Here is a 17,784-nt window from a genome sequence, read left to right as displayed (position 1 = left end):
GTTATACCCTGGTGGAACATTCCTCCCTTGGGACATAAGATTTCCAGAGCATAAAGCTTAAAGTTTGTGAATGGGTTACTAAGTATCATAGTGACCCTCCTGGGAGAAACTGTATTATGTATTTTTCGTTGATTAAAGCATATGTATAATCCTGCAAGGTACAACTCCATTCAGGAACTTCTCCTAATTAGTAGCTAAAATGAGTCTTTAATAGGGCATTACACTTTGTTTTTTGGTCAGGCCAGCTCCTTGTGAATGATACCACTGTTAGACCAGTCACTTTCATGGGCAAGAGCCCATTGTGGCATTTTTTTTTTTCTTTGAAGTGATTTCTTGGTCAGAAGCAAAGAGTTGTGTGGCAAACCATGATGGGGCATAAGCCATTCTATTAGTCCATAGGCAGTGATATAATATGACAGAAGCATTGTGGGCAGAACAGGTAAATGCATGTCCAGAATACGTATCTATTACAGTGAAGACAAATTGCTGGTTAGTCCTTGACTGAAGGAATTCAGTGTAATCAGCCTATGATCAGATAGCTGGCTCTTCCTCCTGGAAAATGGTGTCATATTGGTGGCTCAGCTTTGATATTTGCTATTTGTAGGTAAGGTAATCAGCAAGAGCTGTCGCCTGGTTAGTCTTGGTGAGGGGAAGTTCATGTTTGGCCTGTACATGCCTTCCCTCTCTCTTGCCATAGCATTTTGCATATAGGTCCATTGAGCAAACACTGGAATGGCTGTGGAGAGAGGGTGACTTTCATAGTGTGTGTAATTTATCCATTTCCTCTGGAATGGATGCCTTTTGATGAACATTCATGTATTTCACAAATAGTTTCACACTCTGGTTTTCTTTGGCGACGTCTGTTCGTACACCTTTACCCTTGACTTCCTCGTTAACAGTCTTCCAGTCCTGATCGTCACACATGCCTGACTATCTAGTCACAACATTAGCTACTGTCTATTAATCAGTGAGGACCTTTACTTCTGACCAGCTCTCAATCCAGAAAAATGTACTGGTTGGAGTTCTGCCCACTGAGAAGGTTTACATTCACCACTGTCTTGCCTAGGGCTGTGATGCTGCTGCCATCCATGTTGGGGTGATATCAGCATAATGTGCAGAACCATCTGTAAATCAGAGCCAGAGGTTTTGTTCCTCAGTTATCGCATCATAAGAAGATCAGTATGAAATGAGAAGGTGGCATTTTGACAAGAGTAGGTATTGTAGAAGTCTGAGCTATTTGCTTATTCAACTTGTCTTTTGGGCTTTCTCAAGACTGATCTCTTATAAACTAGTTGATGAAGGATACTTGTATCCCGTGCCCAGTATTATGGTTTGGTGTGTCAGATAACACCTAGTTCGTGGTGGGTAAGTTAGCTCTGATTGCATAAACATTTGTCTCAATGGATAGGTATTAATTTCTACTAGGGGCTACTAAGAAGCCAGGAGCTTCTTACTGATTCTCTCTGGCTTGCATGTGTCTCAGTAAGGCATTTAAGTTCCTTGCTACTTCCTCCTTATATGGACCAATTGATGTGATGTTAATCAATGTAGTGGACCAATTTGGTGATCGGCAGGATGTTAGATCAGGATTTCTGCAGAACTAGATTATGGTAAACAGCATGAGATTCAGTCCCAAGGTAACACTGAAGGTTTATTGTTATGGCCAGATTAAAGCAGTCTTTTGGATGGTCCTTAAAATTAGTTGAAAGACAATAGTATTGGACAGAATTGTAATTGCCTGCCAGATATCAAGGGATTTGTTGATCTCCTTTAGTAAGGATATCTCATCTGGAATATAGCTGCAATTAAAGTCACCACTTGATAGTTTCAATCCACATTCATTCCTTGAGATCCATTTATATTCCACATAGGCCAAACAGGCCAGTTAAATGGAGGTGAGATAGTTTGATTACTCCTCTGTCTCTCAGGTCTCTTATAGTGGCATCAATCTCAGAAATTTTTTCAGGAATGTGATACTACTTTGGTTTTGTATGGTTGTAGAGAATGAAAGTTTTAGGGGTTCCACTTGACCTTTCTTGCTTTAATAGTTCTCAGAAAGGATCAGAGAAACAATAAACAATGTAGGAATTTTTCTAGTTGCCTATTCTGTCTCTTCTAATTGTGCATTTGGGAACTGGAAAAATAATGACAAGATAGGTCTGGGGACCTACAGAGCTCACTGAGACAGTTTTGGGTTGACCGTCGTAAGCCCTCCCTTTCACTGTGATGTTTTAGGTCACTTCAATGCTACTGTCTGATGCTTTGCCTGAAAATGCTGATGCCTGAAAAATCACAGTGTTTCCTATTCTCCAGAGCATAGTGATTGGTGAATGCCCACGGGTGCCTTTGCAGAAGGTTTGAAATATGGTTTACAGTGTATAGTTGGGCTATTGTAGGATTTTCTCAAGGGGATTCAGCCTCCCTTTCAAACAAAGAGGCTCTGGTTATATGAACAGGTTAGGTCTAGAAACAAAGTAAGAGGCTTTCATTCTCTGAGTTTTTTGTTTTGTTGTTTTTTTTAGCAATTCAAGTCATGTTTCTGGCCACAAGTTTTTCCAGTTTTATTGATAAGTAATAATTAAGTAGGCTGCCTAGAGTGTACTAGAAAGAGTAGAAACCATTGATAGGTGAGTAGGAATAAGATACAAAGGTGAAATTAGTTTATAGACTTACTTTTCTGGGAGAATAATACATAGCATTTTTGCAGTCTAACTTCTTAAGTAATTGTTTTAGTGTTAAATAATTGTGGTTAACATTTATGAACGTCTGCTCTGTTAAACACTGTACCAGTCAGTCCTCACTTGAATTCTTATAATATTAGGTGAGTAGGTATTTGTTTTTCCCCATTTCACAAAAGCAGGAAACTGAAGTTTTTGACCAGGGTACCGTAGTTGATGGTGAAGATGGCCTTCAATACAAATCTGTGACTATAAGATCTATGCTTTTAGTTACTTCTGCTGGATTATGGTGACAACAATAAATACATAAGAATCTAAGCCAAAGTAATTTCTCATCTACCCCAGTAGTGACACATTGTACAACTGTGTTCTTATGACTAGAGATATTTGAGGGCCTAATTTGTGCTTAACATTGTATATGTGCTGGAGAAATATGAAAAATGCCAGATGATTTTAGTTATCCTTAATTGTGGATGGGATATATGAGGTGTGCTATCATCTGGTTCTGAACTTTTTCACAGTGATTAGTTGAGATTTCATTTTTTATGTAATTGCAAGTTCCTGCTTTAAATGAATGAATGCAGTCAACTGACTTGAGATTGATAGGTCTTTATTTATAATTTGTAAGTTATGGTTTTGCTTAAAACTGTTGAGTCCATTTTTCTTTGCTTACACTCCCCATTTTCTTTCAGTGGGCGACAGTTACATTTCATCTTCCTCATCATGTGTTAAAGTCCATTGCCAGTGCCATTGTGAATGAACTCAAGAAAATAAATCAAAATGTTGCTGCCTTACCTGTGGCATCCTCAGTGATGGACAGATTGTCTTACCTCTTACCTAGTGCACGTCCAGAACTTGGAGTGGGGCCAGGCCGTTCTGTGGACAGGTATAACGTTGCTTATAAAGAGATGTGATACTGAAGTTGAATTGATTCCTTTTTTTTGGATTAACCCAGGAAAACTGTAAATTGGATGATAATTAAAAAGATGTTTCAAAAAACTGTTCAGATTCTCATTTTTATCAAAATAAGTGACGTAAACTACCACTTGAAATGCTATTTCTTCTGATACTTGGGAAATGTTTAAAGATCATAAAGTTATATTTTGAAAATTACAGTTTCATACTTGCTTAATAAATATTTGAATCAACTTAAAAATACTATATTCAATTTATAAGAATTATTTCACCTTGTTGAAATTTGTGACCTTTGAAATAAATCTTAATAAATGAAAAAAACATGCGAGAGACTAAGTATAAGAGCCATGTATTATGTTCTGCTAACAAATGAAAAGAATTAAAAAGTTAATTAGGATAATTTTGAATTAAGATTTTTATGCTGCCTGCCCTGGAAGTAAGAAAAGTATTATAAAAATCGCATCTCAACTATTATTTTCTTCAGTAGAGATTTACTGAGCTTCTTCTTTGTATAAAACTAATTAAAAAGCCAGTAATACATACATTGGTTTAAAAACTTACATAATTTGTTATTTGAAATAACAATTATCAGATTCTTATCGAAAGTACTGAAGTTTAAAAGTGTTATACTGTAATATTTAACAGTTTTGATAAGTTCACATTTTCCTTCACATGTAGCATTTTATGTTTTCACATTTTCATTGATGTGAATTGTAACTTCCCATGTTTTTTTCTGAAGTGCATTTATAAATAGTACATGCTGATGTTAGCAAAGGCATTACTGAGTGAATTAACTTTTAACTTCTGTTATCTTAAGTATGGCTCTTAGTTTGTAGTATTTATTAGTTTATCTCTTGGTAAACTGAGACTTTGCTTAATCAATTGCTTTTTTTGGTTAAGTGATTTTATTATTATATAGATAACTTCTGTTGGTTGTGTTAACATTTGTGAAGAATTTTTATATTCCATAGTAATATTGATATCTCTGTCTTTTGGGCAAAATGTAGAGATTATCATTTTTAATCTGAATAACTATCAGGTGATGTGTGCTATAGCTATCATTATTTTTTGGAAGATGTCTGGGGTGGGGGCGAGAAAGAGAAATGATGTACTTTGAATAAATGTTCTTGCCTGAGAGCTGTGCCTATGTTGAGATTATAAAAAAAGCCCTTTAGAGCTATTTTCTTTGCAAATAGCAGCAGGGTTTCTAAAAAAAATTAGTGCAAACTGTGGTAAATGTTTTATTTTGGGAAATGCGTTCATTGGGTAGGATATTCAGTGTTTCTGGAAGCGTTAAAATGTCTCAGAATATTAGTTTTGATGTAATTTGTGGTGTTTGTTTCATTAAAAATGAATCTAGGGTCCTGATGAGGACCTTGATGAACTCAGGTCCTTTGGAAGTTTGAGTTAGGCTCTATTAGATGCTACTGCTGTTCCTTTTTTGGTAATGTAACTCAGTGGACAGTTTTCTGTTCTAAGACTGACACAGATTCTGATGATCTAAAGCCTGTAAAGGATAAGGCTTTTCTAACCCGTGATGTTTTTTTCAAACCAGAACACAACTCTTAAGTTAAACTTAAGATCACTAGCAATAATACAGGAAATCATGTACGAATTTAGGGAAGAATTTAAAGAAAAGTATTTTTCTCATTGTGATGACCTTTACCACTCTCTCTCTCTCTCTTTTTTTCCTTTCTGTTATCAGTTATACTTTTGTGTTAGGAAGAATAAGCTTTGTTTATCAGTCGTTTCTTACTTGAAGCTGTTAAGACTTTTTCTAATTTTGGTATGATCCTTTAAAAAAATACTCTAGCCCTCTCTGTTACAGCTTGAGTCTCAGTGAGCTAATTTTTTAATATGAAAATGTGAAGATGTCCTGTTTTGATAATTCTCTGGGGAGTACAACTTACCTGGAAAAGGATTTCTCTGGAGAAAGAACAGAAAACTGCCTTCCACTTAAAGAAAAGAAATAGAAAATACTTTCTCAATATGGTTGAGATAAAAACCACTCTTTCTTTGGTTTTATCTGTTTATTGTACAAAACTTGGCACATGATGAAAGCATACAGCTCTCTGCCTCTACATTTCCAGGTTTTGTGTTTGGTAATTATGCAACATAGGTTAATTTAATCTACCCCTGGAATTGTTTATCATTTGTGGCAGCAGTCAGGTTTCTTTTTCCCTGCTCTGTTTAAGAGAAATTTCTAAAAGTGATTATTTTTCGTTTAAAAGATAAATATGAACTTAGTCATTAGGCCATTCCAATCTTTTGTTGATAATGCAATAAAATTTTTTTTTCCAGTATGAAATAGGACTGTCACTGTAATTTGATGCCTAATGTCGATTACATAAAGTATGTTTACTTTTAGATCATTAATGTATAGTGAAGCTAACAGACGGGAGACGTTTACCTCATGGCCTCATGTAGGCTATAGATGGGCACAACCAGATCCCATGGCTCAAGCTGGATTTTATCATCAGGTAAAGAAAAGACTATTAAATAAAAACCTTTTTTTTAGCGTGCCTTTTTAGCCTTGAGTAAAATCATTAACATTTTAATACTTTTTCAAACAGTTATTTCATGTAACCTAGCAGTGTACTTGTGTGTATGTATTTATGTGTGTTTTGTTCTTACATCTTTGAATGTAATACTGACTGGCTATTTCCTATGTCATGTATTGTGTATGAAAAGAAAAAAAAAATTGTTAAAAGTAGCTAACAACAGAGTTAATGCTTTGTAACTATTTTCTTTCCTAAATAGGCAGTATTCTTCAGATTTGCTTTTTGAGAAGTGTTCTCTTTGGATGTGTGTTTATTTTCATGTTTTGACTTCTGTATTCCTAACAGTAATAGATACTAGGGTCATGCAATAAAAAAACACATTACAGTTACTCCTGAAATTCTAATTTTATTTGGGATATAAATTACCCATATACTAAAGTAGTAGCATTGTGGGTAGTGAAGTGCTACCTGAATATATAATTGAAGAGCTGATTAAGAAATTGTGCAGAAAGAGGAGTAATTAATCAAGGAAAATAGTAGTAGTTTTATGTAGGAAAAGAGGGTGTACAGTAGAAGGATTAGTGTTACAAAGACATGAGAATGGGACATTATGGAGAGCTTGACTGAACTAAAGTAGAGGGAGGTTAAGAAAAATGAGTTCAGTTAGGCATAATATGCTAATTAAAAGAAACTTCAACTGAGTAGTGTAGACAGGCTTACCACTGTTTTATTACTGCTAAAGAATCTAAGAAATCAAACACGTCAGTTTACATAAAGCTTGCTTATTTAATTTTAGAATTCAACTAAACTTTGAAATATATTGAAGTTATTAGCATGAAGAATCGGGAGTGATCATTTCTTACCGTGTTTTCCTGAAAATAAGACATAGCTGAACCATCAGCTGTAATGCGTCTTTTGGAGCAAAAATTAATATAAGACCCAGTCTTATTTTAATATAAGACCCAGTCTTATTTTAATATAAGACTGGATCTTCTATAACGTAACGTGACATAACGTGACGTGACGTAACATAACATATAACATAACACCGGGTCTTAATTAATTTTTGCTCCAAAGGACCCATTAGAGCTGTTGGTCCAGCTACGTCTTATTTTCGGGGAAACACGTAGTTATCTTGAAGTGTTCTGAGTATCTTAACTAAAATTAAATCAGAATACCGCATATTTGAATATTTCATTCAAAGTTTTTCAGACTTCCAGTTAAACATAGATTCATTTGGAGACTGGTTCATAGGTTTTCTAGAATCTTCTGCCTGTGTTAGGGGCTCATTATTTTTAATCTTGTAAAATGTATAATACATTTTAATCTGTAGACATAGTCAGTGGTAACTAGAGTTAAGTGCCCAGAAATAATAATGTTGGTTTTCAAAGGTATATTTCAATTCAGGTTTTGATATATATACGTAGCATTTTGTCCCATGTGTCTTGAATATTACATGAATTAGGGTCACTCTTTTGCTAGTTTGCTAGCACTAGTTTGCTTTTCCCTTTTTCTTGCCCTTTCTTGTGTGGTTGTGTGGGATTCAGTTTTTAATAATAAACCTGTTAGAGTATTTCTTTTCGTATAATTAACTATATTTCAGATACTTTAGTAATATAATTAGAAGATGCTAGATCAGAGATTGAGTGTGTGTGCGCCTCCATGTTTGACTTATTGGTCATTTTCTGATGCAACAATTTTTCAAATAAGGCAGCAGATTTATAAACATTTGGGGATTCAGTGTGTCGTTGGAACTTAATAGTATATGCTAATTTTCTTCTTTTTAATATATAATTTTTATCTAAGTTTATTAGTGGTTTTAGATGAATTTTTATTTAAAAGCTATTTTAATATTGTTAACATTTCCTATATTCTTTATAAATTTGCAGCCTGCCTCATCTGGAGATGATAGAGCCATGTGTTTTACTTGTAGTGTGTGTCTCGTTTGTTGGGAACCTACTGATGAACCTTGGTGAGTCTTGATTTTTCTGGACATATTAGGCTCAGTTAATCCTATAAATGTGCTTCTAAATTTTACTTTTATGATCTAGCTATAATAATATTCGTGACTTTCTGCCATCTGTATTTTTGCCTTTATCCAAGAGAATGAGTTAGCGTTGTCTATGCTGTCACATCAGTTGGCATACAATACCTCTGAGGTCTTGGACTTCCTAAAATCTGTATGTGGGAGAAGTGTCAAAGAACCAGGCTCTGAAAACCAGAAGGCTGTGTGATAAATTAAAATAGCATGGTTAACTTGAGCAGTTTAATTCTTGTCTTTTGAGGGCAGGCTGTCATTTGAAGTAATTTTAGGGCGTCTGTGGTGATTTTGATTCTAGCGCATGAAAGTTTAGAATTTAGCTAAATATTAGAGAGCATGTATTGAAACCTCATTTTCACAAATGACTGCTTTGAGGCCCTATTAATAGAAATAATAATTGCAAATATTTATATAAAACTATTTACTAGGTATCATCCTAAAGCACGTTATAGACTTTTTAACTCATTTATTTCTCACATTATCTCTACGAAATAAGTATTATTATTGTCTTTGTTTTTATAGGAGGGTATATTCGCCAATTTAATCCTTACAGTCGTTGAGATAGGAATTATTATCCCATTTTATCATGAAATAGTATTTGCCGAAGGGGCATATGGCTAGTAAGTCATGGAGCCAGGATTTGATTTTAAAATAGTCATTTAACTTTGTACTCAAATTAGTTTGAGGTCTCTGACTGTTACTGACCTGGTGGGAATGGGGTGAACTTGGAAAAGCCTACTGGAGTATACATATGGATTCCAGGTTTCAGTGGGAAATACTGTATGAAAACAAAACTTGGAGTTGCATCTATCTGTAGACAGAGTTGAAGACGAGCAATTTTCAGATTTAGGTTAGGGTTCTGTTTGGAACTTAGTCTTTTCCTCTAAAAACTGTGTGTGTGTGTGTACACACACATGCATATAAAGATTTTTCTATGGGGAAGTTGATTCAGATATCCAACTGGGGCTGTTCAAAACCCGTTGTTTCTTGACATGGTCAGGGAATCAAGGATTCTACGTCTTGTTACCCCCAGGAGTCAGGATTCCTCAAGCTCGAGCAGTTGGTAGAGTCTCTGAGGACTTGGGGACAATGCGTCAAATGGATAAGCAAGAACAGGATTGATGGGGGCTAGGGAGCAGAGCCCGGGCACCACCTGAAACTATAAGGGGAAAAAGAATGAGGACGTAGAAGAGGAAAATGGGACTCTCATATTTTAATTGTGAGAGTTGACAGAGTTACTTTGGAGGGAGATTGAAGTTTTAAAAGAGTAAAATGAGCACACCGTATTATCTGGCAATTCCGCTCTACTTATTTACCCTAGGGAATTAATTGCTGTTGTATGCAAGAGGTGTAAAATGGATGGTCACTGCACTGAAAAACTGGAAACATGTTAAATGCCTATCAGAAGGGAATAGCCAAATAAAGCGTATATTCATATAATGACTATGATCCAACAATTAAAAGGAATGAATAGTTAGCTCTCTATTAATCACCATCAGTAACTTTTAGATATGTTATTGTGTCAAGAAAGCTGCTGTAGAATGATTCATACAATGGTACTGTCTATTTAAAATAAAACCTCTATATTTTCTGTCTGTACATATATGTATATAAATTTACAAAAATATTTTAGCAGTATACCACTTAAATTCATAACAGTGGTTACCTACAGGTAGAATAGGAGATTACTGGGATTGGATATTATAGTTGAAGTGGGTCTTTAGCTTTATTTTATATAGTCATGTATCATTTGTGTAAATACAGTTGTAATTATAAAGTTAAAACTCCTCAGGTTAAGAGAGAAAGATGGAAAGGGGAAAATAACCCGAGGACTCAGCTGGGAGGGAATCCAGTCAAAATATGTGCTTAGGGAAGCCATGTAAAAGCATTCATGTAAGACACCTGCATATTGCAAATTTTCTAGGATTTATATCTGGATGTAGGTAACTTGTAGGTGCAATGTAGAAAGAATATGCACACCCTAAGGAATAGCATGCTTTATAAGTATAGTGTTCCTTTCTTTGCCATGGAAATGTAAAAATGGCTTTGGCAAAAAAGGTTCTTTTTTTTCTTTTTTTGGTAGCAGCATCCTGACATTTCAAATAATGCCTTGTAATTAGAATTTGTCAAAGTTTAAAAAAAAAAAAAAAAACCACAAAGAAAGAAAGAAAGTAGGCTCAAAGTTTGACAGATAGTTTAAGTGTTAAAGTTGATCCTGCTTTCAATACTTGAGAAAATTCTTAGTCTTTATACCAGTCTTGATCTTAGGTCCTAGTATTTTATTTTTATAAAAATGTTAGGGTTTTCTAGTACTAAACTAATTTAACATTTCTATTCACCAATAAGCATTTATTTGAAAGAAATACTGGACAATCTGTGAACATTATCTAAGTTTCTTTGAAAAGAAATTGTGTTTAGAAATTATTTGTTTGATTGGGTCCTGTAGTGATTGTATATGAATGTGTAGGGTATATTACTGTGTTCTTCATATAGGTCGCTATCCATACTGTCTTGGTGTTTTTGCTTTTAGACTTTGCTACAAAGTTATTTGCGATTTGAATGGCATTTATTGAGATTTTGCTATATTATGTCATTTATAGTTCTGGCCACAGATAAATATATATACTATGTATAGTTATACATAATTAATTTATAAGAACAGCTTTATTGATTTATCTTGGACATGTAAAAATTGTATATATTAAGGTGTACAACTTGATACTGATACATATACACATTGTGAAAAGATCACCACAATCAAGCTAATTAATTTATGTATCCATCACCTCTGCATAGTTTTCATTTTGTGTGTGTGGTAAGAAGATTTAAGATATATTTTCTTTGCAAATTTCAAATACGAGTATGCAGTACAGTATTGTTAATTATTGTCACTGTACTGTACATACATGGATAATTTTAAACTGAAGCAAAATACTTAATCATTTTAAGTTGTAGGAAACCAGTGTGAGGAAATACCAGAATTGAAAAAATTTTATCAGTATGTTAATATAGCATAAATTATATGATAACATTTATGTCTTAGTTTTATCTGAGATTGTGTTCGTAATCAATTAAAGTGAATCACAACTGCTATTATAAAGTGAGTAGTTGAACATGTTCGAGTGATCTTGATAAAATTGAATGATTTGGTATTTGAGTCTTTTAAATGAGGAATACTTTAAGTTCAATTAATTGTTTTTTAAAAAAAGGAAGCATGATCTTGGGGTTCTTTTTTAATGTACAAACTTCACAGCTTTGTTGTTCATTAAACAGAATTTTCTTTCCTTAATTTCTGTAAGGTCTGAACACGAGAGACATTCCCCAAACTGCCCGTTTGTGAAAGGTGAGCATACACAGAATGTGCCATTGTCAGTCACTCTTGCAACAAGTCCTGCGCAGTTTCCTTGTACAGATGGAACAGATAGAATATCTTGCTTTGGGTCGGGGAGCTGCCCTCATTTTCTAGCTGCTGCAACAAAACGAGGAAAGATCTGCATATGGGATGTTTCCAAACTTATGAAGGTGTGTTTTAATTTTGAATTAACAAATTAGTAATTGAGAAAAAAAAAATCAGTTGTGAACTTAGGCTCTTCCTTTGTTTAGGTGCATTTAAAGTTTGAAATTAATGCATATGATCCAGCCATTGTACAACAGCTTATTCTGTCGGGAGAACCAAGCTCAGCAGTTGAATCAAGGAGACCAACTTTGGCGTGGCTGGAAGACTCCTCTAGTTGCTCAGATATACCAAAATTGGAAGGAGATAGGTATGTGAATTTGTTTTTGTGGTATTCATTGAAGTTAAATGTTTTCTTTTTCCTAAATTTTATATTCTCTTAATTCTAATTGAAGAGGCAGAAAAAAATTAGGTCAAGAGATTAGAGAATAAATGTTTGTTTGGAAATCTGAAAGAGCTGTGTGATTCTTGAAAAGAAATTTCATTCAGAAATGCCATAGTGTGTAAAATGTACTTTGTTTTCTATTAATATCTCAATCTATGCCAATTAGATATAATTGCTACAATGAAAAATACTCTAAATAATGAAATGAAATCCCTGGATTAGACTTGTAATTTCATCTTCTACTAAACCTTTTCATAGAGTAGTTGAACCAAATGATTTTAGTTTCCCTTTTCTTCATTAGCACCTCAAATTATAGATGTGCTAATGAGTAACATAACCTGTGGGTAAGGAGGATGACCTAATTATTTAAAACAATTTAGCACTAACCAGTGTGAGTTGAGGCATGATAATTATTGCTGTAGAAACATTTTGATAAAATTTTATTGCTGGATTCTCTTCCATTCAGCTTTTTTGACAGCTTCCTGATTTCTGTAGCTGTATTTGGTCTTTGTGGGGGCAGTAGAGTCAAAGTATAATCCTACTTCACTCACTTGTTTCCCAAGAAACTGCAGTTGTAACTCTGAACTGGGCAACACCTGCAGGATCCTCAAGTAGGCAGAATGAAGGGGCCCACAAACCCCTCCGCTTGTCTTTTAAGCATTAGCAGCTACCTCTTTTTAAGATTCGGAAGGTCGCAGTGTGAAATGGAGCCTGTTTAACTGTGACCAGATGTCCTGATACACAGAGGAGGTCTGTTATTTCACTTGCAGGGGCTTATGTTACTGATGTGTGATTGGTGTTAACACCAGTCAGTGATTTACTATTTTACTTCACAATCCCTTTGGTGGCTTGAATGGAAATTATTTAATTGAGGGAATTAATGGAAAATTTACAGCATATAAGTTGGGAAGGTTACCTTTGTTTAGTTCCTCTTGGTAATAATAGGTATAAATTACAGGCAGGTAAATGAATGTGGTCTGAGCTCTGGAACAGAATGAAAGCTTCATGGTTGTTCTCAGTTATAAATCCCAGTGAGAGCTTGATGGGAAAGCAGCTAGCCCATGGAATTTTTGTCCACAGTTGCCAATAGGACTGGAAAGTAAGCATGCTGGTTCTCTGTGATTTTCTTAGAAGTTAGAGGAAAATTAATAGAAGATAATGAAATTGGTATGTTTTTCTGAACACCTATTTTAATTAGAACTTTTGTCTTGGAGTTTGTAATTTGGGGATTAAAAATTGAATCAAGACATACTTTTAAGATTATATACATGCATACACACACACAGCACATTCACACACACCCTTAGGTAAATGTGTATTTTAGTAAACACGTATCCAATATTTCTGTTGGACGGGTATTATGTGGGGTAGTGTGCTCGAGTTGAGATATAAATCTCTCTGCCTGGTTTTAAGAGACTTACTCTATCTAGGATAGAAGGACCCTTTTCTCCCAAGAAAGTGTGAGATGAATCATACAGAAATTTACTCTCAAGTTGGGGTAATAGGAGGAAGCTGAAGAAGTAGAACTTCATCTCGAAACTCTAGCCCCCTGGCTGGCCTATCCCTCCCCCGGAGTAGCAGGATTCTTGTTGGATTGGTAGTGAATATAATGAACAAAACTACCTCTGCTTTGTGGTACAAGATAAAATATATTTGTTTTCAAAGTATACCATGTGAGTTTCATTAGCTTGAAGAATCATAATTCAGGAAATTAAAGCTTAGCCAAGAAGTAGAAAATAATTAGCTATATAGTTTGCTTAGGAATTGCTTTTGACCATTTTTATTTAGAAGATAACATTTGTCTTCTGAATTTATTCAAGGAAGAATATTTATTTGGGAACTCATTTAATTTCAATGAATTAACATTTTCTCAGTTGTATGTTCTGTCTTTCAAATTGGCAAACATTTCCTAAGTTAGCTTTGAAGTTGTTGATGGTATTGGTACCACCAAAACTAAAGTACCCCTATAATATTAGTATATTTAGTTTTCAAAAGACATGTAATCTTAAGTAAACTTTTAAAACTTATTCATAATCTTATTTTACATGTTTCTTACTTTGCAAAAGGTTTTATATCATGTAAAAGGCTTTAGTAAATCTGTCTATTATATAAGTAATGCATGCTTATTGTAGAAAAATTGGAAAATACAGAGAAATAACTTGAAATGTATAGCGCCCATAATCACAGCATCCAGGTGTTAACCTTTATGTGCATTTTTTTTAACTCGTGAATTTTTAAATATTTTATTATAATATTACATATCATAAAATTCGCCCTTTGATTTTATTCCTGTGATTTTATCATATAATAGTATGAGAATTTTTCTATCGTAAAATAAAATGTAAAATAGATTATTCTATTTTGAAGACATTCAGAAAAAGTTTTTTTAATTATTATTATTTTTGCCTTAAAAGGTGATTTTTCTGAAAACCCATTATAATTTTTGTAACTTCATTTTGAGATACCTAAATTTCTTCTTTAAAAGTATGCTACTACTTTATTTAACCTTTTATCTCAGTACAGCTGGGTAATATTTAGTTATTTTTCTTAATGTAAAGGCTCTTCTTTATCTGAAACTTACTGTGTCTTCTTGATTTGGACTTCATTCTGGATAATTTCCATTCATTAATATTCCCTCTTGGTATTTATTTTTCAGGTATCTTCCCCCCCCCCCCCCCCCCCCCCCCCCCCCCCGCCAACCAGCCAATTAGTGTTTGAATAGCTTGAATCAATTAGCAGCTGATCTGAAACTTTCTGCATTCTTTTGTTGTTTAAATTATAGCACAAAATTGGTTTATAGACAATTATCACCACTTGAAAAACTGAAACAGAAAATTTGTCAAATATCTAAGCAAGTTTCTCCCCCTCGAAATTCCAAACAATTTTTTTTTTTTTTAACAGATTACTGACTTACATTTCATTTAAAACAACATTATTAATGCCGGGGTATTTCTGATGCAAGTGCAGTACATTGTTTCAAAAATGGAGACTTACTTTTTCTTCCTGCAAAATGCATGTTTTTATTTTTGTAATTAAGGTTATTAGAATTTTAGAACTGCTGTAGAAGTGCTGATTATTAGAGTACAGACATAGCCTAATATTGTGCTGGAGTGATCTGTAATTATATCTTTTTTTTGTCTGCTAACAATGGAGACTGAGGATAAAGATGAACACAAAGAGGGAAACCGGCAATTTCTTGGCCATCCGAGTGCAGAGTAAAAGAGGGAATATTGTCATGTTGTCTTAACTTTTAAATTCTGGGTTGTAATAATTTTCTTCAAGGCATTCTTAACAGCCCTTCCAAAACAAACCAAATACAAAACAAAAATGAAATGAATGTGTGAGTACATGTACATACTCACGTGTTACACACTCCCCTATTTGTTTTTAGGGTATCGTTCCTGAATTTAGTAAGAGAATTTTACTACTGGAATCTTGTGCTCTTTTTTATCTTTATTTACCCAAACTATATCCAATCATACCTTAGCAGTCTTCTAATTTCTACAAATTCTGTTACAGATTCTTAGAGGTTTTCACATCCTATTTCAGGCAGATATTTAATGATTTAAGATTCATTATCAGCATTGTTAATCAGTTATGAACTCCAACTACTTATATATCATTTAAGCTAGTTGTAATAGTCTTAGTGAAGCTTATATTCCAGATGTAAAGCAGTGGTGGTTGTGTTGTATTGCTTTTTTATTTTTTGCTGTCTCATATTATGGATACATTTTTTAAAAATTCAAATTATTTTTTTTACTTTGACTTTTAAGTGATGATTTACTGGAGGATTCAGACAGTGAAGAGCATTCCAGATCAGATTCTGTGACAGGTATGTATAAAAAGGTAGATAATCTGTTTTAAAACTTTGCATTTACACAGTTGCAGATAAAGCTAAATATCACTTAATTCTAAATGTCTTTCTTCGTTAATACAAACTCTGAATTTAAACTCTAATCTTACATAACAGAGATCTTGAATTAGTAGTATGTAGTGTTCTGTATTTAAATTTTAAATGTTACCTATTTGAGCCGAAGGAAGTAAAGGGGACAGTTTTATTAAATTTTTGTTGCAGATGTCAGGGTGTTGACATGAAGCTCTTCAGAATGCGTTCAGTTTTCTTGCATAATGTAGACTCTTGTTAAATAAAAATAATATTTAAATTAAGATTCTTTATTCTCCACCAAAGACAAGAATAAAAATCATAGACATTAAGGCATCCGCTAAATGCTTCCTTACTCATTATCTTATGAACTATTAAGGCAAAAGAGTATGCCTCGTATTTTAATGTAGTTATAGTACAGGCATGGTTACTAGTGCATCTCTCAAAATAGTTTATGATGTCAAAATTCAAATCCTGTCACTTAATTATAGACTGATAGCATTTCCTAATATATAAAATATTTATTTTAATGTTTTAATTAGAGTTTTGGGGACTAAGATAGATATATATATATATATATATATGTATATATATATATATATATATATACATACATATATATATATATGTATATATATATATATATATATATATATACACACACATATATATATATATATATATATATATATATATATATATGCAAAGCATAGTATCTGGGAAGTAGCCAGTATTTTTTAAAAGCAACCATTATTAAATTGTGGCTATTCTCTAATGTCAAATCTCATGAACTAAGGACATACATAATTTGTTATATCTCTAGAAGAGACATGGTTTTGTGTAGTATAGTTGTCAAAAGTTATAGTTAGTATAGAGTAGCATGTGGTCTCTAAATTCTAATTTGTTACAAAGTCCTTTTTAAAGCCACCAAACAATATTGGACTGATTTTGGGTTAACCTTAGTTGTCTTTTAAGGTAGTTTTTAGAAACAAAAACATCAACAGAAAAGTAGGAAGATGCCCTGAATGAATTACAGATGTGTAGTTAGTTTCAGAAAAATAAAGATTTCATTTTAAAAATTTAGTCTTATGAAGATAATGCTCTTTTCCCTCTTTGTTGTCCTTTTGCAAAAGCAAAAAAGGGCTATACTATTGCATATTCTTAATCTGATGAAGAATAATTCACTGGTCACCTGGAGATCTGGTTAGAGGTTCACTAGTCTCTTCTACAAAATAGCTGTTTGGTTTTGTCAAGTCACTTAAACTCTCCGGGCCTCAGTTTTTCATTTTAAAGTGAAATATTTGAACTAAATGTTCCTTTTCTGTTCTTAGTTTTTTTGACTCTAACTATAACCTTTCCTTTGTATGCTATAGCTTTGCTCTTTTCTCGGGTCTAAGGATCTCAGTAGGTATTTTTGTAATTATAATCTCTATCTTTGGTCTATTTCCTTATCCCTTTCTACCTTTATCTTTCTCATCTGTGCCTGGTTGATCTTTTATACTTTCTGTAGATACTGTAGTCCTGTTCACTTCACTTCCCAGTATCTAAAAACAGTTACCATATAGTTTTGTTGACTTTTTCTGTGATACTTCATTTAGGGTTGGGAGTATTCTCCTTTTATGTAGAATTAAATGGTAGCCATAGTAAGAGAAAAAAATTTCTTCTCATTTAAGCATTTTAATTGCCTCCTTTTGGGATTTGTAAGTACCTCATTAATTTGCAGTAAAATATGTATCTTCTAAGGTAATTATTGATACATATATACAATTGGAATATAATTATATGTTATATTCTAATCTGATATATTGAAAGCTTATTGGTGGCTTTTGGAGGCGTGATATTAATGATAGATGTGTTCTCTTCCTGAATTATGTAAAATAAGTCATAGATTCTATTTCAAAACTTAAGTTTACTAACTAGGTGATTC

The 17,784-nt window shown here is 33.4% G+C and overlaps 1 protein-coding gene across 18 annotated transcripts in view; it reads left to right on the top strand.

Moving 5' to 3' along the window:
- Window positions 1-17,784, top strand: part of BIRC6 (baculoviral IAP repeat containing 6) — a 203,621-nt gene that overhangs the window by 31,245 nt on the left and 154,592 nt on the right. For all 18 annotated transcript variants that reach the window (XR_012496300.2, XM_019741699.3, XM_019741694.3 and 15 more), the window contains exons 4-9: window positions 3,371-3,564; window positions 5,962-6,073; window positions 7,984-8,066; window positions 11,435-11,657; window positions 11,739-11,899; window positions 15,748-15,806. Coding sequence is in view for 17 of the 18 variants with exons in the window: in XM_019741699.3 (XP_019597258.2) it covers window positions 3,371-3,564; window positions 5,962-6,073; window positions 7,984-8,066; window positions 11,435-11,657; window positions 11,739-11,899; window positions 15,748-15,806 (832 nt within the window). In the remaining variant the exon portion in view is untranslated. The remainder of the gene's footprint in view (window positions 1-3,370; window positions 3,565-5,961; window positions 6,074-7,983; window positions 8,067-11,434; window positions 11,658-11,738; window positions 11,900-15,747; window positions 15,807-17,784) is intronic.

This window comes from Rhinolophus sinicus, chromosome 2 (assembly GCF_057876585.1).
Source record: "Rhinolophus sinicus isolate RSI-liver-muscle chromosome 2, RSI-T2T, whole genome shotgun sequence".
NCBI lineage: Eukaryota > Metazoa > Chordata > Mammalia > Chiroptera > Rhinolophidae > Rhinolophus > Rhinolophus sinicus.
Note: the sequence above shows the minus strand (reverse complement) of the source record. Positions and strands in the feature narration are given on the sequence as shown.